Below are 25,229 nucleotides of genomic sequence, written 5' to 3'. Positions count from 1 at the left end.
TCTATTGTACAAATTACGTAGGAAACTGAATTGGGCATTTTTGTAAAAAATTGATGTCATTTGGATGTCACTAACAAACATATAATATAGTCCGCATGCAGACATGTGTAGTGTACATTTTCGTTAACTTGCCAGGCAGGCTTCGCAGTCCCTTGTCTTGCATTGTGGCTAATTTGGCCAGGACTGGCATAAAAATTCCAAAAGTCGCTAAAATTTTAGACATTTGAAGTAGAAAATAGCCTATTGTGTTAAATTTCCATTGTAGATGGAAACATATACGCTCACGCAGGGAGAGACCTGTCACTCAAGGGGAGCAGGCGGGGACAAGCCGCCAGGGACCTGCTTATCTAACTAGTCTTCACATGTACAGCACTATGGAATTAATGGTGTTATATAAATAAATAATAATAATAATAGTCTCCAGTGCGGCTTGATCCCCGGTCTCTTGAACGCTGCAGCATTTAAGAGTCTAACATACCTGGCTGAAATCATGCAGCCAGTGACTGATACATGCTGCCGAAACCTCCATCAGCTGTCAGTTTACCTTTAACTTTGTCTTGACAGACATCTATGGTACTATGGAGCCATACTTTGTTTAGTGCTTTCCAAACGAAAGAAAAATACTGGCTACGTCTTAGTAGAAAGCACTTGTTATTGTTACACATTCGAAGTCCTTATTACTAGAATTCCAGTGCAGGTAAAAGTAATTGATCCTCTTGGTCTCTGCATTAAAGACAAACCAGCCAAATCTGCAGCTCAGAGAATAATACCATGATATATTGGTCTCATAAGTACGTGCCCCCTCTGTGAAAGTACAAGAGGATTATTATTGGGAAATAATACTTTAAAAATGGTCATTTGCACAGAGGGTCAGTTCTAAGAAATGCAGAATAAAGCTGGGATTATATTGTCCCAGGTCCAAATTTGCTGACCTATAGTCAAGCATTTTAACCCTCGGTACCGCTAGCCATAATAGATGAACCCTCTGGGAGGCAATGCGCTGCGTAGTTAAACAATGCTTTGTTGACTTCCCAGTTTCTTGCTATTGTATTAGGGAGACATATATTGTGCGTCTTTCCCCATCATTTCTAGCGTTCACATTTCCTTCATTTGTTAAGTTTGGATTTGTCGACTTTTCTTAGACAATATCAAAGTTTCACCGTAAGTTGCGTGTCCAAGTTGCTGAGAGTATCTAGAATATCTTAGATAAACGCTGTAAACTTACATGTTCACATCAGACATATCTAGCCTTTGACCATTGTGAGCTCATGGAAGATAAAGCTAAGATAAAGGAGCTGAGATAATAGCGTGTTACATATCATTCTCACACTGACATATTCACAAATTTAAAAAAAAAGCAAAAAAAATATCTTTCAAAATCTGTGAATTTTATATAATGAAAATAATAATTTGTCTCAGGTTTTACATTTAAAAACAAAAGTTGGACCTATTTGTTTAGTTTTATGGCTTTTATGTTAAATTCAATGACATTTTTATTACAGCAGGTAAGCCCCAATCAACAGGATATTTGCATTGCCATACATTTATTTGTAGAACTTGTTGAAATTATATTTTCTGTAATCAGCAAAGTTTAAAAGAAGCCAAAATGTAAAGAAATTTCAGTCTGAATAGTTCAAGTTGCACAGACATAACGACGACTATTAACCCCTTCCCGATATGTGCTGTACAAATACTGCTCTGCAGGAGCTGTGCTACCACAACCAGCAGTATATGTATGGTGCGGCGATCGCGAGCGGGTGTCAGCTCTGTGTGAGAACTGATACCCTGCAGCAATTCCTACGATTGGTGCTAGCACCAATCGCGGGCATTTTACCCCTCTGATGAGGCTGTCAGTAGTGACAGTGGCATAGAGGGAATTAGTTCCCTGCACTCTTCCATCAGGACAACGCGATGCGATCATGTTGTCCTGATGGCCTCTCTAAAGACCCCTGGGCCCAAGATGGCTGCGGGTCCTGCAAGGAAGGTGGCTTGTAAGTGCATGCTAGCAGGCACTGACATGCCTACTTCCCTGCCTGTCGGATTCTGATGTGATGCAGAGTATCAGATCAGTGTGCTGACACTATACAATGATGTCTCAGGATGGGACAATGCAAAAAAGTAAAAAAAAAAGTGTAACAATATTTTAAAATAATCCCTAAATAAAGATAAAAACAATATCTTTCCAATAAATACATTTACTTATGCAAATAGAAAAAAGCCCATAAATGTTCACATATTTGGTATTGCCGCTTCTGTAATGACACGCTCTATAAAACTGTGCCACTAGTTAACCCCTTCAGTGTACACCGTAAAAAAAAAGACAAAAAACAATGCTTTATCAACCTACCGCCGAACAAAAAGTGCAATAAAACGCGATAAAAAAGAAGGATGTAAATAAAAATGGTACCGCTGAAAATGTCATCTTGTCCTGCAAAAAACCTGCTGCCATACAGCTCCATGAACAGAAAAATAAAAAAGAGTTATAGCTTTCAGAATAAAGCGAAGCAAAAAAAATTTTTTTTCTATAAAATTGTTTTTATTGGTAAAAGCGCCAAAACATAAATAAATATAAGCAAGGTATCGCTGTAATCGTACTGACCTGAAGAATAAAACTGCCTTACCAATTTTACCACACGCGGAACGGTATAAACCCCTCCAAAAAAAGCAATTCCTGAAATGGTGGATTTTGTTCATTCTCTCTCCCAAAAATCAGAATACAAAGCGATCAAAACATATCATGTTCCCAAAAATGGTACCAATAAAAATGTCATCTCATCCCGCAAAAAACAAGATCTCACATGACTCTGTCTGCCAAAATATGAAAAAATTATAGCTCTCAAAATATGGTGATGCAAAAATTAGTTTTTGCAATAAAACGCATCTTTAAGGCTATGTGCACAGGTTGCGAATTTAGTGCAGATCCACAGCATTTTTATCCATGCAGAAACGCTGCAGATCCACAAGTGATTTACAGTACAATGTAAATGAATGGAAAAACAATGCTGTGCTAATGGTGTGGAAAATTCAGCATGGAAAAGCTGTGGATTAAAAGAAGTATCATGTCACTTCTTTTGTGCGGATCTGCAGCGTTTTTGTACCCGTTCCATTATAGAAATACGCAGGGGTAAAAATGCATGAAATCTGCACAAAATCCGCATTAAAAAACTCATCAAATCCGCACCTGCTTTTTCTGCCAAGAGATGCAGAATCCGCACAAAAAATTCCAGACGCAAATCCGCAACGTGTGCACATAGCCTTAGTGTGTGACAGCAGCCAAACATAAAAACCCGATATAAAACTAGTATCACTGTAATCGCACCGACCCGAAGAAACAAGTTGCCTAAACACTTATGCCGCACAAAGAACAGCATAAAAAATAAATAAAACCAATTCTTCACATACTGTTTTTTTCATTTTGCCTCCCAAAGATCGCAGTAAGGCTCATAGCACATTTATCCTACACTCTACGCTGAGCGCTTACACCGGGGTTTCCGTGTAAATCTCTGAAATACGCGATTTAGACAGAACCCCCAGCGGAAGATTCCCTTTAATGAGGCAGATGGAGGCATTGTGGATGCCAAAGGATCTGTGATCTGGCGGTGTCCATGTTTTTAGGATTGTATAAAAGTGCTGTCAGCCACAGTTTTGTGCACTTCTGAAAAGAACACCACTGAACAAAGGCCAGGAGTCCAAAGTAACTCTGCTGCCTCATTATAGTGAATGGATCCCTCGGCGATTTCATCTGAATCATGTCACTCAGAGATTTAGATGGAAACCCCAAAGTAAGTGCTCAGCGTAGAGCATCGGATAAATATGATCACAAACGTTATGTAAAATGTTCCCAATAAAAGCTTCAACTCAATCCCAATTGTCTTTTTATATAGTATATGTAAACTTCTAGTTTCAATTGTAACTAATATGCCAAATACTATTTCTAACTGGTACACCAGTTATATGTCAAAGTCCTCATAGTAATTATCACCGCTGTCACCTAGATGGTAAGTCTGTCACAGTAGTCACTGTTAAATTAAGGAGATAAAAAAGCACAAATAGGGTCTTATTCTTCAGATTAATTGCAGTTTTTAACAAGGAGCTGCTCACCTGATGGCATAAAGCAAAAGCATGTGTGTATCGGCTGCTGCAGATCCACGGACCACCAACTCGACCTTCTCAGAGACGTTTGTAAAGGATAATTTGTGGATTAAATCCGCGCTGCCACAGTGATACAAATTCAGATATATATTCAGTGACAGCTGACATCCTGCAGAAACGCCCACAATCGGTGCTAGCACCGATCGCGAGCATTTAACCCCTCTGATGCCGCTGTCAGTAGTGACAGTGACATAGAGGGGCATAGCACAGGGAGGGGGCTCCCTGTGTGCCTCCATCAGGACAACGCGATGCAATCATGGCTCCAAGCTGACCGCCTGGTCCTTCCGGGTCCTTCAATCGCATTGTCCTGATGGTCTCCATGGAGACACCTGGCTCCAAGATGGCTGAAGGGTCCTTCCGGGTCCTGCAGGCCGGTGGCTGGGAGCGCCGGCTGAGAGCAGGCATGGCATGCTTCCTTCCCTGCCTGTCAGATCCTGATCTGCAGTGCAGAGTGTCAGATCAGCGATCTGATATAATACAGTAATGTCCCATACTGGGACAATGTAAAAATGTTTCAGTTTTTTTCACAGATAAACGCAAGTCATATCAAATAAATTTTACCACTATCATAAGGTACAATATGTCTCAAGAAAACTATCTCAGAATTACCAGGATCCGTTGAAGCGTTCAAGAGTTATGACGTCATAAAATGAGAGTGGTCAGAATTGTAAAAATTGGCCTGGTCAGGAAGGTGAAAACCGGCTTCGGGGCGAACGGGTTAAAGGAGTTGTCCAGGCTTTTCACCAAGTCTGTAGTTACTCAATGTGACTACAGACTTGTGAATCTTCAGGTTGCGTGCACCACGCTATGTGAGGATTCTCCAGTGCAGGTGGCGAGACAATATGTGACCGCAATTATGCGATATTCATACTTCTGGCCACATTCCGATTAGACATGCGCGGCATCACTCAAAACAAGTAAATTAATCGAGACTCCACATGTCTAGTGGCTGAAGTATCCATATTGGAAACTTGTGTTTACATGACAGCTCAGTCTCAACACCGGCCCTGGAGAATCTGCACAGCAAGCTGTAGCCGCAATCTCATAATTCATAGAGTGACTTGCAGACATTTGTGAAAAGTTGGGACAACCTCTTTAAGCATTTAAAAATAAGGCAGGATGGTTAATCCTAGGTTCATTGAGACCCACGACAATCATACTAAGGATATTTAGGCCAGCACAACTCCATTGTGCATATCGTAGTACATATTCCACATAGCATTATTACATTTTACTTCTCCACAAAGTTGTACTGTTGGACAGTGCATTTAGATCAATATCTAAAGGGGTTTATACCTATTGATGTATAATGCCTAGCTTAACCTGTAAGAATGTTTTTATTTAGCGCAGCTAATGTGTTAGTGTCCCCAGAAGAGCGTCTGATCTCACTATAAATGTTATGCTGCTACACAGGTTTACAGGAAACATAAAATCTTCAATGATAAGATTGTGGAAAAAAAAGTAAATCCAGCTCACTGTTTAGAGCTCTTATTAATCTTTTGCACTGAAAAAAACCCACTTCTGCTTGATGTGGTATAATGGCAGTAACAAATATGGAAGATATTCCTGCCATTCTTAGAATTAAAAGAACATTTTCATAATCCTTATTCCAGAAAAATTAATAGGACATTCCAAACAGAATCCAATCCAAATTGACAGCATTTCCTATGAATTTAGACAAAACTTGCTATAACTTTTTTGGACTCATTGTTTCAGTGTAATTAAAAGGATGTTGCAGGCACAATTCAATCCAAAATTATAGCATTTTTCTACGTGTTTCAGACAAATAATAAATAATAATAATAATTTTTATTTATATAGCGCCAACATATTCCGCAGCGCTTTACAAAACTCAGTCCTTTTTCATGAAGTAAGGTCTTTCGTGGATTAAGCACTAAGTTTTTTTTCAAACGCATAAGAAAATGCTATAATTTTAGACTGTGCATTTAGACTCCCTGCCACTTCCCTAAATTGAGTGGTCTCTACCTATGTGCGTACATATGCAGAGACCTGTCAGTCCCCTAGCAGCGAGCGGGGAGAAGCCACCGGGGACTCGTTTATCCAACTAGTCTACAGCATTTTTCAGCAGCTATTAAAGTGTTTTTCACTGGAAAGTTGCACAGATTGGGCAGCATTTATCAGCTGACAGAACCCCTTTTAATTACACTAGAATAATGAATTTTAACCCCTTTCCCACTTTAGATGTATACTTACATCTAAGGTGGGCTCCCCCTGTTTGCTGCAGGCTCCAGCAGTGAGCCCACAACTTTTCCCGGCACAAGACAGCTGATCTGATAGCTGACATGTGCCCCTAGCAGCTGCATGTGGAATCGCGATCCACCCATGGCTGTTAACACATTTAATGCTGCTGTCAATCTCTGACAGCGGAATTTAACATGATTGCGCCAGAAGTGCGTCAGTAATCCCGCACATTGGCCCCCGTGTCACATGACACCGGGTCGCTGATGGGTTGGCATGACAATTTGGGGTCTGCCCAGTGGTCGGTGCTCATAGCAAGTGAGCATTTTAGCTACATAGATCAGGGTGATGCCCTGCTCTGTGTAGCACAAGTGATCGGAAGATTGCAGCTTCTAGTCTTCCATGAAGACTATTGAATCAAGTAAAATGTAAAAAAAAGTTTCAAAAAAATATAAAAAAATAAAAAATATATAAAACTTCAAATCAACCCCCATTTAAAAAAAAAAAAAAACAATAAAGAAAAAAAATACACATATTTGGTATCACTGTGTTCAGAATCACCCGATCTATCAATATATAAAAATAATTAATCCAATTGGTTAACGGCGTAATGAGAAAAAAAGTAAAAATGAAAAGTAAAAAGGTTTAAAAGGCAATAACGGGCGATCAAAAGATCGTATCTACACCAAAATGGTATATAAAAAAAATCAGCCCAGTGCACGAAAAATAAGCCGTCACCCAGACCCAGATCATGAAAAATTTAGACGCTACAGGTCTCAGAAAACATTTTTTTTTTTAAGAAACTTTGGATTTTTTTTTCAACACTTAAATAAAAAAGAACCTATACATGTTTGGTATCTACGAACTCGTAATGACCTGGAGAATCAGAATGGCAGGTTAGTTTAAGCATTTAGTGAATATGGTAAAATAGCAAAACAAAAAAGGATTGTGGAAGTTTTGTACCATTTCACCGCACTCTGATTTTTTTTCCCCGTTTTCCAGTACATTATATGGTAAAACCGATGGTGTTTAAAAGTACAACTCGTCCCACAAAAAAAACAAGCCCTCACATGGCTATATTGAATAAATAAAAAAGTTATGGCTTTGGGAAGAAGAAGAGCAAAAAATGAAAACTCAAAAATGGAAAAAACAAAGGTGGTGAAGGGGATAATGCAAAAATGGTTGTAATATGTTTGCTATTTATAATAAGATTGGTCTGATAATCAGGTTTTTGAAAGTTTAGGGAATTTTCTTGCCTTCTACCTTTCACCACCTTATGTGTATTTTGCAGGCAGAAAACTACCAAGATGAGCAGATGGGAAATATCAACTATGAAGATGTTCACTACCATCAAATTTTGTGCCAAGTTCTTATAGTTTCTACCCAACAGAAAAAAATGGCTTAGCAGTCCATGTTGGATCTTTATATGCTGGGCCATTGTATGTTTTATATATTTTTATTTTGTAAACTTGAATCATAATGGGGGGATGCTTCTCCAAACCTAAACCAGGTGAGAGACCATTATTGTGTCCTACAACAATGTGCAATGAACTAGGTCAGGCATAGTGACTCTGCAGGGTGACTGCTGGAAGGAATGTTAATTCTGCGCTCTTGCAGGGAGGATTAAAGAGCGCTCTAGGTTACAATTAATCCAAGGAAAATTACACTTTGCTTTCTTTCACATACAGAACATTCAGCTGGAATGAGCAGAGAACATTTTCTATAATGAGCCTCGACTAATATAGTTTATAGACGACAAAACTAAGCTACAATAATGATAATAATTTGAAATCCTTTCCCTCTTGTAGCAGCGGGGAGCAGTTTGATAGCTGCATAGTTTTGGCAGTTTTGCATGCAAGAATTTTTCTTTTAATTGAAAAAAGAGTTAATATGCATTAACACAATTCAAAGCAGATTTTATGATTAAGTAAATACATATTTTAGAAAAGTTAATTAATGTCTTAAGAAGGGAATGAATTTTTATCCAAAATATGGAATTGACACACTTTGCAATGAATTAAAATTGCGTAAAAAACATCTTGTTCCACCTGTAAGAGTTACATGTTGATAATTTTTTTTGCATTATTAGTGGACTTTGTCTACAATAGTTTTTGAGCTTCAGACCCACATTCAAGTAATGTGAGACCACATTAAAAGAGTCTTCCGGGATTAGAGGTTTTTTTTTTTTCCAGAACCACTTATGGTGTATGGACAGTGCTTGGTGCTGCAACGGAGCGTAATTCAATTTTACATAGATTGTGTAGGATAGTAGTTTAGGCATATATCACAACATCTCATCTGACTATTTTTTTTTTTTATCATGGTGTATTCCTATTTAATATACATGTCAATGTATGAAAATATTCACACGTTGTAAAATGTAAATTTTTTCTTACAGTAGAAGTAAAAGTTGAAGTTGTTTTACCAGAAAAAGAAAGGGAAAAAGAAGAAATGTCTCCCAATGGCAAAGCCAGTCCTCTTGCCTACAAAGCCAATGGGACAACTCGACACTATCATCATGAAGAAAGACCTATAGTCCTTAATCCATACACAAATCCCAAAGATATGGTGGAAGCCTCTGTGTGTCATGTAAAAGATCTGGAGAATGGACAGTATGTTCTTTATAACCCTTAATGTTTTATTCTGATAACAATTCTAGTACTGGAGCCATGATATTTGCCAACTTTCCATTTTCCTGGAAATGTGCGAAATTGAATTACTATTATGAGAAAAGTTTTAGTGTACCTATCAATGATTTCATTTAGTCAACTTGTTGTACTAGACATCCATCAGCTGAATATATATTTTCTGTACAATTTTTGCATTTTTGATGACCTTTTATGTTTTTTTTTAGGATGCGGGAGGTTGACTTGGGATGTGGTAAAGCTTTGCTAATTAAGCAAAATGGAGAATACTATGCAATGGGACACAAGTGCCCACATTATGGAGCACCACTAGTAAAAGGTTAGGATTTTCAATTCATGATGTTTAAAGACTTTTTAGTGTAACATATAGATGAACTTCCCTTTAGTACTTATAATATTGTCTTAGAAACGTACTATCCCAAGAATAACATTGATCAACTATCCAATGAATAAGTGATAAATGAGTCTCAATCACCTGTTCTCTCTTATTGCACTGACATAGAAGCGGGCATCATGGCCAAGTGTAAGCACTGCTCACCCATTCATGTCTGTGCGAATGATGGAACTAATTGAGCACTGAGCTTGGTTACCTATGCCTGTGTAAGGGGGCGAACTGTGATAACATCAGGAGAGAATTAGCTTTCTTAGCTCTGCTTCATTCTAAATCTAAATGCTCTGATTGTGTGAGAACGGCTGCACCCAGTAACCGAACTGATACATAATTGGATCCAGCTTCTCTTTGTCGACATCATGCTGCTCTCAGATGAGGTAGGAAAAACCTGCTGACAGGTTCCCTTTAATTAGTAGATGGCTGGTGTCAGACACTCCTGATTCATGAAAAGACTCATGCCTTTTTATAAATCAGGAGCACTGATTGAGTGATGTACACCTCTGTGTTGCACCTTTCCACAAATCCTACATTAGACCCTGCTGGAGTAAGATTTGTGCTGTAGCTAACATCACGTGCCATGCCCCTGTCCCACCCCAAGCTCCTCCCATTTTGTCATAACTGGGAGAAACTGGCGTGAAAATGTGAGGGACGGCCAGGGCCGTAGTCATGGCTGAGACTATCAGTTTACACGTGCCCTGGCCTCCCGCCACATGCAATGTCCCCTTTTCAGCATACCTTCAGCTACATCATCTGCATTGTCAGGGTCCCATCTCAGCTGCCAAAGTTTTGCTGCTGGTGTTGCACAAATAGAGACAGAGCTCTCACGTTCAACTTAAAACAGATAACGTTACTGGTTTCTTCTCATCCATGTCTTTTGCAGCATCAACATAAGGCTCAACATAGTTTATATCCTTCTCTTTCCCTGTACTCTTCCCTATGTCCTTCACTTCATATCCGGGACGTCCCATCCCGCACGGTACCGCAGCGTCCTCCCTGTCCGGCTTGACTACCCTTAGGAGTTCCCCTGTATGTTTCAATACAGACATAAGGGCGTCTGCCCAAGTAGCAAGCTGACACATTTTTGGGAGCAACCTGCATTACTGTCCTGCTGTGATTCTTGCTGTAGCTCTTACTCTCACTGCCACTGCTTCTTTCTCCTCCACTGTCACTGCTGCACTTTTGGCCTACTGGCCCCAGATGCCTGGGGGGTCCCTTGCTTCAACGTTGCAGGGCCCACTGTGTTGCCCTGGGCTCTAGAGCCCCCGGAACTGCCTGGGCTCTCTGGCCCTCCTGAGCTGTCTCAGCTCCCTGGCTCCACTCAACTACAACCAGGAAATACTCCTATCTTATCCACAGCTGGCCCCTCCTACGTTAACTATTAACAGTGTGCTGGCTACTAAACTATGAGGTGCTCCCTCTAGTGAACCTGTTAGTTAACTACATTTTCCCTAGCCAAATAAGATACATATATTTATACATCACATTACACATAGCAGCAAACAGGAAAACCAGATTTAAATAACAATATTTACAGACCAATAAAATAACCACTTAACTGGAACGTGTTAAAGGGAGTATACAAAACAGTTGATACAACCCCTTACAAAAACATCAAAACCCTCAACATTCTGGCCCAACTCCGAGTTGCAACTTTTTAAAGCTTTTATGCCAATAATCTGGCTTGAAAGCGTTAATGAATCAGACCCAGATTGTCCTGGAACGCTTATGACAGTGCTCTTACTTCTATGATCTAGGGCCTGGCTGCTAGGAAATGATAGTTAACCTATTGCATTAAAAACCAGTTCTTTATTGTCATTATGTAATACACTGCATGTTCATTCTTCTTTTTCCATTTTGAAGGGGTTCTCTCCAGAGGCAGAATCCGTTGCCCCTGGCATGGAGCATGCTTTAATATTGCAACTGGGGATATTGAAGATTTCCCAGGACTAGACGGTCTACCAAAATTTCAGGTACTTTATACATTACTCTCTAAACTCTATTTCTGCTAAAAGTATAACCATTCTTTTTTTTTTTTTACATTCAGGGTTCGCCCACACTGGCGTATATTCTCTCATGCAAGAGAATTGGGCCGATTATGCTAATGACAGTTGGATCAAACTCTGACAAAGTTTGATATGAGTGTGATGCGATTCGCTCACAGGTGCGGAGAAGATGGAGAACTTAATTTCCCCATTGTCTCTGCGAGTGTACATCGGACTGCACTGGGATGACATCTGAGTGCAGTCCGATGTTTCACACACACCCATAGATTTGTACTGGTGAGCGTGATCTGAATATCGGAGGCACTCGTAGCATGTGGCGATTATTTTCTCAAGCTGAATTGGCATGAGAAAATCTCAGATCTGCATTGCCCCATAATATAACATTGGTCCAAGTGCTATACGATAAAACATTCGGCCATGTTATACGTCAGTGTGAGTGAACCCATACAAATAGTTGAATTGCATTTTATGGTGTGGTGTAATCAAGAATAAACCAGAAAGAAAACTGTTAATTGATAAAAGAAGCAATACTATTGTAATAAATAGATATAGTAATAAAAAATAACAGATAAAATGAATGCTTATTATCTTTATAAAATGGCTTGAATTACAATCTTTAACTTCGATTAGATAGCCATTTGTAAGATTGAATTATCAGGCCAAGTTTGCAAACCCTAGTTTTCTGTAGCTTTTGAAATTATTACTATTTGTTTTATTCATTGTCCAAAGACAAAAGTGGGTACGGAATAGAGGAAAAGAACAAGTGAAATAATTATGTTTCTCATTTTTGACACATTTCAGCAAGGAGCCTTAATCATTAGATGCATCATTTCTGTCACTTAGGCTCCGCTCTTCCGGCTTGCCCTGGTGCGTTGGCAAGCCAGGTAATGGTTTTGGGGTTGATGTCAGCTGTTTTATGTCCGCTGACATCAAGCCCAAAGGTAAGTAATGGAGAGGTGTCTATCAGACACCCCCATTACTAAGTCCGTAGTCAAAAGTAAGAAAGACACACCAAGAAAAGTCCTTTAATTAAAAAAAACCCTCACCAACAAGTCCTCTCTAGAGGGGGGCATCTTAGGAAACAGTTAGCATAGGAGGGGCACAGTAACATAAGAGTAGTGTAGCTTCCTGGTTTAAGTCAGTCAGGGCCTAGGCGCCCGTGCAGCTCACATGGCTGCCTGGCTAGAAGTCACTGTGCCCGACAACGTTAAGTAAGGGGCCCAGCACAGTACAGCTAGCTAAAGAATTCCTCTAGGAGGAAAGAGTACCGGAACGCTGCAGACGCAGCTGAAGGAATCTGTCCCCATAGAGAGATCTTTGCCTGGGCATCACATCTTTGGACCAAGTCGAAGCAGTGTAGGACTCCCCCATGTGAGGCAAGAATTCCAGATGGAATAGATTCTGTGGGACTGGAAGATTCAGTCTGACCCGGGGCTGAGCATAGAGAAGGAAAGGACAGAACAGGGACAGAAGAGAAGGTACTGAAAGCGATACGTGAAGTGCCTGTATTTGAACTGACTGTGCTGAGTAAACAAGTTGTTATTGACGTAAAGCCGGAGTGTGTCTCCTTTATTGCGGATCCGTCTGTGAGGAATACATCCCCGTACCGGGCAAGTCCAGATGGCGCAGAGAGTCAGCACAGAGGTAACGCAGCAGAGAAATGTGAAGTTTTACTGGGAAGGGACCAGGGAGTGATCCAAGGATTACTTTCGGCCATGACTATCTCCCTGGCTACCCCTTCCTTCAAACGTACCATTTATGTCAACTCTGTTTCCGGTCATTTAGCCAATTCCTTACCCATCTGCATATAGTTTCTCACAGTCCTTGCTTCTGTAGCTTCAGTATAAGGCTGTTATGTGGAACATTAGCAAATGCCTTTGCAAAGTCCAGATAAATCACATCAGCTGCATTACCAGATTTGCACTCACCTTCTCATAGAAACTCAACATGTTAGTTAGACACGACTTATTCTTCATGAATCCATTCTGGTTGTCAGTTGTCAGTTATTATATTATTCTCTGCAATGTATTTCTGCAGGTCATGTCTTATAATGCCCTCAAAAATTTTGCACACTACTGATGTCAGGCTTACTGGACGGTAGTTGCCCCGATCCACCTTCTTACCTTTCTTAAATATTTGTAGCGCATGAGCCATCCTCCAATCCTGTGGCATCACAGGTGTTTTTGTATTTTTCAAATGCTATTTTATACAATGGTACTTCTGAACTGCAGCCACACATTGACAGTCATTGTGACTGACATATAATAATTATGTGAATCTCCATATTTGCTGTAGATACTACTTTAAGATACTTGATGATATATACCATAGTTATTGACTATTGTTTTTTCTAGATTATTGTTTTTTTGTGCATTGCAGGTTAAAATAGAGAAGGAAAGAGTGTATATACGTGCAAGCAAACAGGTAAGTCTCTCACTAGATAATGCTATTTAGATGTGTTTGATTTAAATGTTTGACTTATTATGTTTCTTAATTAATTAAATTGTATGGTCTTAGAAGAAAAGTCTACAGTCACCACTGTATGTGACTGCAGACTGTCGAACTGTGACAGCGTGTGATGTGCACACTTTACCGATTCCCCTAGATTCCAGGTGTGTGTGGGCGGTCATGTGATAACATCTGCTGTCTGTAATGTGTATACTTGTGGTCACATGCCGACTAGACTCCTGCACGTTTCCCAGTTCTTTTCCATTAAGAGACACCGGGTGAGACTAGTTGGCATGTGACCACAAGCGTGCAGTCACGTGACCACACACCCGCACAGGAAGTGCAGGGGAAGCGTGACAGTGTGTGCATACATAGTTTGGTGACTTTCCTTCTGAAGCCAGACAGCCCCTTTAATGTGAATACTTTTATTAATAATTTGTTTTGGTCTGTGAGTTAAAATAGTAAAATCCTCTTAATTGCTGTTTGTCAAACTGTGAAAAGAGCCTAATTGGTGTGATGCCCCTCAGCTGTTGGTAAGTCGCAGCTGGGAAATCGCGTTTGAGCAAAATAATCTTATGATGAAAAAGTCTTTCTCTGACTGCACCAGTCTCTGACTTAGCAACATAATTGTCTCCTTCTGTGATTTTTAATGTTCTAATGAGTTGAAATAAAGATACTGTAAGTTGAGATAAAAGTTTAATGTTCAACAATAGTGAGGCCCATGTGTCGCCATGTTCTGGTGGGTGACAGACCGGTATCGCTCTAGGCCAGAGGGGAGGATATAAAGAGTCTCATGCTTGGACAAAACTGATCTGTTCTACACTACACAGGAAACGCAGTATTTTAATTGACTTTGTGTAATTTTTAATTATCCTTGTGATCCAGATGCAGGATAGCTAAACATTTTCTGCTAGTTCTCCCCGTGGACAACAGCAGATCACTTGGGATCCCAGTTGCCTATTGTCTAGGGACACCTTGAATAAGTAGAGTTTGTTTAAAGAAGAAAACCCTCTAAGCCAAAAGACACATGAGCATATACAAAATCATCTGATTTTGATTCAGAAAAAAAATTGATAATTTTTAACCTTTATTGTTTTCTGCATGCCAGTCAAAGACAGTTTGCTATGTTAAAGGAACTCTGTCTGCAGGTTTTTGCTACCTCATCTGAGAGCAGCATAATGTAGAAAAAGAGAGCCTGATTCCAGCAATGTATCACTTAGATTACTGGGTGCAGCAGTTGTGACACAATCAAAGATTTTAGATGTAGCATGCACTGTAGCAGAACTCAAAAGCTAACCCCGCCCACACCACAACTTTCTGGGTACATTTTATATTGACAGTGAGCTGCTTATTGGAGGAGGGGGCGGAGTCAGACCAGGGCTCAGTGCACTGTGATCCAGTCAGTAATTATCTCCTGTTGATAAAACCTTAATTGTATGCAAACAATGGCACACAGCCTAATAAGTGATACATTCCAGAAATTTGTAAAACCAGAACACATGAGCTGCGCGCACAGTGAACAAGCCAGTAGAGACATGTTCACACCACCAAGAGACTTGAAAACACAAAAAAAGCACAGTAAAACCAAAACTACTCTGTTGCAGTCTTGTTCCACAAGACTGGGGAGGCCTCCACCCCTCTTTTTTTGAGCTGTGCGCACAGGAGCCGTTCTGTCCAACGTGTCCACATGGACATTCCTTTTCTGAATCCTGCTCATACAGGTATTGTACATATGACCAGGTTTTAAATACATCAGATAGGGATTACATACATTAGTTAGGACTGCTCTGATATGGGTATACCTTGGCGATTGGTAGAGCGGCTTAATATACATTTTTTTGCAAAAAAGGTATCAACCAAATACCCTGTTTTTTCCATCTTTTTACTAGCACTTGCTGTCCACTGTGATTTTTTTTGCAACAGAGTGGTTTTGGTTTTACTGTGCTTTTTTGTGTTTTCAATTCCTGAAATTTGTGTCTCAGTCCCTACCTCATGCTGTTATCAGATTATATAGTAAAAACTTGCTGACAGATTCTCTTTAAGAAATTGCAACATATCCGCAAAAATCAGATGCGGTTGATGCATATGAAATCCAATTTTTTTGCACACCCATAGATTTGAATTGGTGATTCTCATCTGAAATACAGAAGAGACTACAGTACAATTTTTCTCATGCAAACACTTGATCCATGTGAAAAACTGGTCATCTGAACAGCCGAACTGAATAACATTGGTACTAGTGATGTCCGAGTTATGTCAGCTTTTTCCATGCAAAGCACTCGGTCCGAAAAAACAGTTGTGTGATATATCCTAAGGCTGTCTAGTTGGGAAACCAAGCCTCAGGCATCAGTACCTGAGAATAAGGTCTCAGTCACGACTATTTTTCAGTGTGGTAACCGTTATTCTCAAGAAATATAAAGAAAATTCACAAGCTTCTTACACTCATTAAACAGTAAAAAACGGACAGTGCAAGAATGACACATGCCGTCCATGTGCTATCCCTCTTTTTCATGGACCCATGGACTTGCATTGACAAGTTTGAAAGAAGTCTCAGATAAAAAATAGATATGTCTCCATTTTTATTTTTTGAGGACACTCAGTTCACAAAACAACAAATACATGGGAAGAGCCTCATAGACTCTAATGGATACATGTCCTATCCCTGAAAAACACGGATAGAACATTCATTTAAAACATAATAGTCTGAATGAGTCCTAACAAATTAGTTCAGCTAGAGTGAACCCAATGCATATAAAATTCATCTTGTCAATGTGCCCTTTCTACACCTTCCTACCTATCTGATATACCAAACATTGTGATTTTATTGAGCAAGCCTTGTGTCATTTTCCAGTTACCAATAATTACTTCACCAATTCTTGCTTAAAGAGTTGTCCACCACTTTTTCATTGACTTGCGACTGTCTGCCAGCTTTGTGCATTTAGCAAACTGCTATGAGGAGCACATCTCAAAATAGTGAATTTTGTGAGTAGCCCTGCACAGAAGAGCAGATCTGGATGCACATATATGGTCTTAGGGGTTTAGAGATAATTTAAGTGTTGTACGCTGGAGACAAGATGACACCACTAGTGTTGAGCGATACCGTCCGATATTTGAAAGTATCGGTATCGGAAAGTATCGGCCGATACCGGCAAAGTATCGGATCCAATCCGATACCGATACCCGATACCAATACAAGTCAATGGGACTCAAGTATCGGACGGTATCCCTGATGGTTCCCAGGGTCTGAAGGAGAGGAAACTCTCCTTCAGGCCCTGGGAACCATATTAATGTGTAAAATAAAGAATTAAAATAAAAAATATTGCTATACTCACCTCTCCGAGGGAACCGGCAGCGTTGTTTGCTTAAAATGCGCGCTTTTCCTTCCTTCCGTGACGTCACGGCTTCTGATTGGTCGCATGCCGCCCTTGTGGCCGCGACGCGACCAATCACAGCAAGCCGTGACGTAATTTCAGGTCCTTCTAGGCATTCAGTATTTTAAAATTACGTTCCGGCTTTGTGATTGGTCGCGTCGCGGTCACATGGGCGACGCGACCAATCACAAGCCGTGACGTCACGGGAGGCTGGACACGCGCGCATTTTAAAATGCGCACGTGTCCAGCCTCCCGTGACGTCACGGCTTGTGATTGGTCGCGTCGCCATGTTGGCCGCGACGCAACCAATCACAGAAAGCCGTGACGTAATTTCAGGTCCTTCAGCATTTTAAAATTACGTTCCGGCTTTGTGATTGGTTGCGTCGCGGCCAACATGACGACGCGACCAATCACAAGCCGTGACGTCACGGGAGGCTGGACACGCGCGCATTTTAAAATGCGCGCGTCTCCTGCCTCCCGTGACGTCACGGCTTGTGATTGGTCGCGTCGCCCATGTGACCGCGACGCGACCAATCACAAAGCCGGAACGTAATTTTAAAATACTGAATGCCTAGAAGGACCTGAAAATTACGTCACGGCTTGCTGTGATTGGTCGCGTCGCGGCCACATGGGCGGCACGCGACCAATCAGAAGCCGTGACGTCACGGAAGGAAGGAAAAGCGCGCATTTTAAGCAAACAACGCTGCCGGTTCCCTCGGTGAGGTCCAGGCTGCGTCAGAGAGGTGAGTATAGCAATATTTTTTATTTTAATTCTTTCTTTTACACATTAATGTTGTTTCGATACCGATACCCGATACCACAAAAGTATCGGATCTCGGTATCGGAATTCCGATACAGCAAATATCGGCCGATACCCGATACTTGCGGTATCGGAATGCTCAACACTAGACACCACCTGTCAGATGAGGTGTTTGAAGCTGGATGCGACAGTGTGTTGGGAGTGCTTGATGGGAGAATACTGAATGGGGGTATTGTAGGAACCCCTGGATCTCAGTGTACTGCTTCAGGGTGATTTGTGTGGAAAAGCTTTGGTTATCATTATAACTATAAACTGGGCTTTGGTTGCCACTACTGTGAGGGGAGAGGAGTTGGATTTGGATCATGACCCTCTCTCGGAGCTGAATGTGGCTTGCGACCCTATTTCAAAGCTGAATGTGGCTCTCAAGGTCAGAAAGGTTAGGGACCACTGGCATAGGTCATCAGTGTCTGATCAGTTGGGGTCAGACACCTGGTACCCCCACCGATCAGCTGTTCCCGGTGTCTGCGGCGGCAACTGCTCAATTGCGGGGCTGCTCCATCTTTTGATAGTGGCCTTGACAGGATACTGCACTTTTGCCTCTTATTTGATTTTAATCTTATTGATAATTTGATTAGAAGGCAGATGTGCAATACCCTGCCAGAGCCACAGCCAGAAGATGGAATAGCCGCACAATCGAGCAGCCACTGCCACCGAGAAAAGCTGATTAGCATTTTTCATACGTTGTTTTCTTTATTGCATATTGCAACTATTATTATCATCTGTGCACCTTTGTGATTTAATTGGATTTTACTGTTTGAGGCTTCAGTACATCAGTGGGTTTTTGTTGTGGGATAGCCCAGGGCATTGTAGTCCCTCTTCATTTTTTTGATCTAGCACCTTTCTTGTAATCATGTTTTTTATTGTCTTTACAATAAAGATATACTTTTATTCAGTAAGTACCAATTTTGGGACCATTTTTTACATATTGGTTTCCATCAGTGTGATATCTAGTTATTTGTAGTACGTGAACCCTTATGAGATATACGGCTAATTATTGTGATTAAAAAATATTTATAATATATGTTTGTTGGAGGTGACACGTATAGCAATCAATTCACTAATTTTAACTATATGTAATGCTAAAATGAAAAGTGCATGTTACAATATGCTTGTCATCCACAGGCTCTACAGTCACAGAGAAGGACTAAAGTAATGGCCAAGTGCATAGCACTCAGCAACTACAGTACGGCAATAACTAACATGCTCATAATCGGAGCAGGTAAAAGCTTTTCTAGTGCAGAAAATCATTGATGATCTAAATATATAATTGTCTAAGGGGCACTTCCGTCTGTTTGTCTGTCTGTCACGGAAATCCTGGCCGCGACCAATCAGCGACGGGCACAGCCCGGCCGAGAATTAGTCCCTCCCTACTTCTGTCCAGTCAGTGCCCGGCGCCCGCACCATAATCCCCTCCAGTCAGCGCTCACACAGGGTTAATGGCAGCGTTATCGCTGCTATTAACCCTGTGTGACCAACTTTTTACTATTGATGCTGCCTATGAAGCATCAATAGTAAAAAAATCTAATGTTAAAAATAAAAAAAATAAAAAAACCCTGCTATTCTCACCTTCCGTCGTCCGCCGATGCGCGCGCGGCTGCCGCCAGCTTCCGTTCCCAGAGATGCATTGCGAGACCTCTAAGTCATCTGGGTAATTTCGCAATTCATCTCTGGGAACGGAAGCTGGCTGCAGCCGAGCGTGCATCGGGACAGCTTCGCTGGACGCCGGAGGGTGAGTATATAACTATTTTTTATTTTAATTATTTTTTTTAACAGGGATATGGTGCCCACACTGCTATATACTATGTGGGCTGTGTTATATACTGCGTTGCTGCTATATACTACGTGGGCAGTGTTATATACTGCATGGGCTGTTTTATATACTGCGTGGGCTGTGCTATATATTACGTGGGCTGTGTTATATACTGCGTGGCTGCTATATACTTCATGGGCAGTATTATATACTATGTGAGCAGTGTTATATACTGCGTGGGCTATGTTATATACTGCGTGGGTTGTGTTATATACTGCGTGGCCACTGTTATATACTGCGTGGCCACTGTTATATACTGCGTGGCCTGTGTTATATACTGCATGGCCTGTGTTATATACTGCGTGGGCTGTGTTATATACTGCATGCCCTGTGTTATATACTGCATGGCTGTGTTATATACTGCGTGGGCTGTGCTATATATTACATGGCTGTGTTATATATTGCGTGGGCTGTGTTATATACTGGGTGGGCTGTGTTATATACTGCGTGGGCTGTGTTATATACTGCGTGGACTGAGTTATATACTGCGTGGGCTGTGTTATATACTGCGTGGGCTGTTATATACTGCGTGGGCTGTGTTATATACTGCGTGGGCTGTGTTATATACTGTGTGGCTGCTATATACTACGTGGCTCCTATATACTGCGTGGCCTGTGCTATATACTATGTGGCTGCTATATACATACATACATATTCTAGAATACCCGATGCGTTAGAATTGGGCCGCCATCTAGTCAACAATAAGAGCAATTTCAAATTCTAACAATGTTCTCCTTTTTTACAGGTCCCGCTGGCTTAATCTGTGCAGAAACGCTAAGACAGGAGGGCTTTTCCGACAGAATCGTAATGTGTACTTCGGAGAAGTATCTACCATATGACCGGTCAAAATTAAGCAAAGTATGTATCTTTCAGTATGTATCTAACCTCAGCATGCACATTTTATGCCTAAATGTACTTGTATATAGTTTTAATGAGATTTTGTAAAAAAAATAGATCTGTTGTTATATGGATGATGTCCAGTGATCAAGAAAAAGGGAACATTGGTAATGAGTCTGATCTACGGGCAGCATATTGTTGGGCTGAAGGGACTGAGCAGATTGGTGTGCAGTGTTGAGGGAGAAGATTAAGAATAGCTTGGATAATTCAAACTCCTGCTCATTCTATGCATTAGAGTCCAGTGGGCGGTCCTACTAAGTAATTGGTAGCCTTTTATGGATGACTGCATACACAGATGCCAATCAAACACTTTGTAGATCCACCTACTAGGCTCCTGAACATAGGAAGAGCTGGGATTTAAATAAACAAAATGCAAGTTTAAGCTCCTGTTGCTTTATAGTAAGCTGCCCCAAAATAGACTGTAAATACACGGTAGCATTTAAAGTCTCCCTGTGTATTAATGAGCAACCTACCTAGTATAACTCATTATTAGATATTAATACAGCCAATTTCTCATTATATTGACAGATCAGGCTTTCTCTTTGGGCCACAACATGGCCGTATGTGGCAAAGTCTTACTCACACCATTTTAATTAGATAAAATCTGCTTTAGGCTAGGGTTACACCGACGTAGATTCTCTCATCTGAGAGAATTGGGTCAATTATGCAAATGAAACTCTGATCAAACTCTGATCGGCATTAGATCAGAGCGTCAGCATAGTGTGATACGATTTTCTCAGATGAGGAGAAGATGGAGAAAAAAAATGTCTCCATTTTGCCCATCGTGTCAGTGCATGGAAATCGGATTGCTGTCAGATATCATCTGAGTTCAGCCCATTGTTTCCCACGCACCTCTAGAGTTGTATGGCTGAGTGAGTGTCAAATATCGAATCAAACTTGGACATGCTGCGATTTTGTTCCTCGGATAGGCTTGGCCCAAGTAAAAAATTGGACTTGCGCATGGCCTCATAAAATAACATTGGTCCGAGTGTGATCTGATGTGTAGTCAGATTGCACTCATACGGAAAATATGGTGGTGTGCCCCTGGCCTTATATTACATCAAACCATCCCAATGTTGTGTCTTGAACCATCTTATATTTTGCTGATTTCCAGTCAATGGATTCTCAAGCAGAACAGATTTTCCTTAGATCCAAAGAATTCTTCCATACATATGATATTGAAGTTCTGACTGAAACACAGGTAAGAATTCTGGATCATTTTAACATATTGTAAAATGAGTTTATTTCTAGATCTGTAGTTTCTAAATATTTTTATTGTAGATCTGTAGTTGTACTTATACCTTCATTGTGTGTCCGTAATTATAATTATACCTTTATTGTATATCTGCCGCTGTAGATGTCTTGTTCCCTGGATAACAGATTTCATTAATTTTATGGTCAGTATGGAATTTCCATACTAGGTCACAGAGAATGAGGTAGGGGAGCACAAATGAGTCATTTAATGTCATATGGACATACCAGATAGGTTTTTTTTTAGCGTTCCTTGTTAATTAACTTATACATCAGACTTCTCTTAAATTTACATTGTGCAGAATTGATTTCAGGTTGTCAATGTTGACACAAAGAACAAGACGGTTGTTTTCAAGGATGGATTTAGGATGGAGTACAACAAGCTGCTTATTGCCACTGGAAGCACGTAAGTTGAGCTGCTTTATCCAACTACAATTTGTATCAATTAAGTACGCTACTTAGATGTAATCAATGGGAATGAATCGTCAGAAAATGAATCAAATTTATATACTCCTCAACATTGAAATTGCAACACCAGGAAGAAAAAGTCATGAATTATATAAATCATAGGATCGATAGACAAGTTAATGGTGTGCATATGATGAAAAAAATGGAAACAACATTTTCAAAACATCTCAATTTATTCAGTATTTTATGAGCGCCATGCACAAAAATAAGCATACTTACACACCTTAGCATGCTATCAATGAGGTTCTATAAGTATCCAATTTAAATGAAAAAATATAGGTGATACATTCTCTTAAGAAGTTAAGAGCTTAATATATTGCATCATCTTTATGACACTTTTCACTGTTTGAAAAATAGCTAGGTGTTTCTACAAGTTCTTCCAAAATGCAAACTAAGCAACATCTGGCTGTGCTGCTGCTTCTGACTTACTACTGACAGCACCATGGCCAATGCTAGGGTCCTAAAATATCAGGGGCCCAAGCCTCATAGTACATGTTTCCCCATACAACCTTACCATATAGTATTATGGCCCCACTGTCCCTTATATATAGTATGATAGGACCCACAGCCCCTTATTTATAGTATGATGGCTCCCACAGCCCCTTATATATAGTATGATCACACCCACAACCCATTATACTGTATATAATATGATGGCACCCCAACCGGATAATATAAAAAACAGTAAAGATTAATCACCTATTCCTGATTCCTGGCACCGCAGCCTCTGTCTTTGCTTCTAACTTCTGTGGCGGAAGTGCTTTAACTTCTCGTATGCCGCAAGCCTATATAGCTCCGGCTTACAGGATGGACAGTGATAGGGAAGGGATATATGCAAAGAGGGGTGCACTGATTGGAAAAGTAAAGAAATAAAGAAAAAAGAGGGGTGTGCTCTACCTAGTCTATATATGGCAAATGCATGAGCAAGAGAAAAAAGATAGACTAAATGGGGTAGGCACAACCACAAATATGTAAGTATCAAAAGATCCTTTATTATCACCTCACAAATTACCATAAAAACATTTAAAATACATGAGAAAAACAAGAGGAGGACAACAAGAAATCCCACCCCCACTCATGGGTTAAAGTCAACCCCTGAGCCCTGGAACAATCATAACAAGAATGTGAATAACATGAACAATATTGTATATACAGTTACATGCTAGACCCCTATATGCACCAACACATCAATCCAAGTAGTATAAGTATTCAGCCCTAACAAAGATTTGTATATCAACGGCCCATGGAGATTGAATACCCCTACTAATATATATTATAAGATAAATGGCCAAAAGGACACACATTATGATCCAGCAAAAATACGACCTGGATGTTACTGAGTGGTAGAGTCATAGTCCAGAGTCCCATGTGCATGCGGCTGCTGAATAAGTCAAAAGACCCAGAGGTCAGAGCACAAGAGAATGATCCAAAACAAGGCTCAAAAGGATAAAGTTCCCAGATGAGAAGCCCGGGTATGATAGCCCTAAGGAGAGGGGGGTGTGGAGGACAGGCCCCACGCGTATCGCTGCCGCAGCAGCTTCGTTTTTCTCATGTAATTTTAAATGTTTTTATGGTAATTTGTGAAGTGATAATAAAGGATCTTTTGATACTTACATATCTGTGGTTGTGCCTACCCCATTTAGTCTATCTTTTTTCTCTTGCTCAGTGATAGGGAAGGGAGCTTGAATCTCGAGGTTTTATTATGGAAATGAATTATATTGGTGTCATATGTTGACATCAACAACAGTTCAATGCGGCGGTTGCAGCAGATCCGGGGCCCTGGGCAAGAAGTTTGAGGGCAGATCTTTGTTGCTAGGGATGCCCCTGGACAGAACACCAATCCTGATTGCACCCTCCATTGTTCATTACAATTACATAAGTTTGGCATTTTAGCTGTTTACCAAAACATATTCAAGATACAATTATATAATCAGTATGAGCTTAACCCCTTAGTGACGGAGCCAAATTTTTAAAATCTGACCAGTGACACTTTATTTGGTAATAACTCTGGAACGCTTCAGTAAATACCAGGGATTTTGAGACTGTTTTTTCGTGACACATTATACTTTATGATAATAGTAAGTTTTGGTCGATATGTTTTGTGCTTATGTATAAAAAATATCCAAATTTGAGAAAAATGTTACAAAATTAGCAATTTTCAAATTTTGAATGATTATCCCTTGAAGCTAGATAGTCATACCACAGCAAAACATTAATACATAACATTTCCCTGATGTCTGCTTTACATCAGCACCATTTGTAAAATATTCTTTTATTTTCTTAGCATTTTAGGAGGTTTAAAAATGTAGCAGTAATTTTTAATTTTTTCTAGGAAATTTACAAAATTTATTTTTTTAGGGACTATCCAGGTTTGAAGTGACTTTAGGGGTCCCAGATATTGGGAAACCCCCAAAAGTTATACCATTTTAAAAGCAGCACCCCTTGAAATATTGAAAACTGCTGTCAGGTAGTTTATTAACCCTTCATGTGATTTTCAGGAATTAATGCAAAGTGGCATGACAGAAATGAAAAAGTGTATTTTTAGCACCTAAATGTTGCTAACTTCTGAACAGGTTACAACAGCCGGCAGATTGTAAGGCCGCTATTTGGTCATGAATTGCCATGGCAAACATCAGGACCACACAATCATGATCTGAGGGCACCAATTGGGATAAAGAGGAAAACCCCCACACTCCGTTAACCATTTATATTATGTAGTCACTAATGACAGCAGCATCTAAGGGGTTAAACAGATATGGATGATGCCAACACTG

The 25,229-nt window shown here is 40.3% G+C and overlaps 1 protein-coding gene across 5 annotated transcripts in view; it reads left to right on the top strand.

Moving 5' to 3' along the window:
• AIFM3 (AIF family member 3) overlaps positions 1 to 25,229 on the top strand; it is a 128,124-nt gene that overhangs the window by 31,055 nt on the left and 71,840 nt on the right. For 4 of the 5 annotated variants that reach the window (XM_077291644.1, XM_077291638.1, XM_077291630.1 and 1 more), the window contains exons 2-10: positions 7,643 to 7,861; positions 8,750 to 8,963; positions 9,206 to 9,315; positions 11,248 to 11,357; positions 13,770 to 13,814; positions 19,152 to 19,248; positions 20,585 to 20,697; positions 21,851 to 21,937; positions 22,302 to 22,393. In XM_077291644.1, coding sequence (XP_077147759.1) covers positions 7,831 to 7,861; positions 8,750 to 8,963; positions 9,206 to 9,315; positions 11,248 to 11,357; positions 13,770 to 13,814; positions 19,152 to 19,248; positions 20,585 to 20,697; positions 21,851 to 21,937; positions 22,302 to 22,393 — 899 coding nt within the window. In that variant the 5' untranslated portion in view covers positions 7,643 to 7,830. Of the gene's footprint in view, positions 1 to 6,109; positions 7,862 to 8,749; positions 8,964 to 9,205; positions 9,316 to 11,247; positions 11,358 to 13,769; positions 13,815 to 19,151; positions 19,249 to 20,584; positions 20,698 to 21,850; positions 21,938 to 22,301; positions 22,394 to 25,229 lie in introns of those variants that run through there. The other variant, XM_077291620.1, reaches the window with a different exon arrangement.

Source organism: Ranitomeya variabilis, chromosome 1 (assembly GCF_051348905.1).
Source record: "Ranitomeya variabilis isolate aRanVar5 chromosome 1, aRanVar5.hap1, whole genome shotgun sequence".
Taxonomy (NCBI): domain Eukaryota; kingdom Metazoa; phylum Chordata; class Amphibia; order Anura; family Dendrobatidae; genus Ranitomeya; species Ranitomeya variabilis.
The sequence above is the reverse complement of the archived record's forward strand: the minus strand, read 5'-3'. Positions and strand labels throughout refer to the sequence as shown.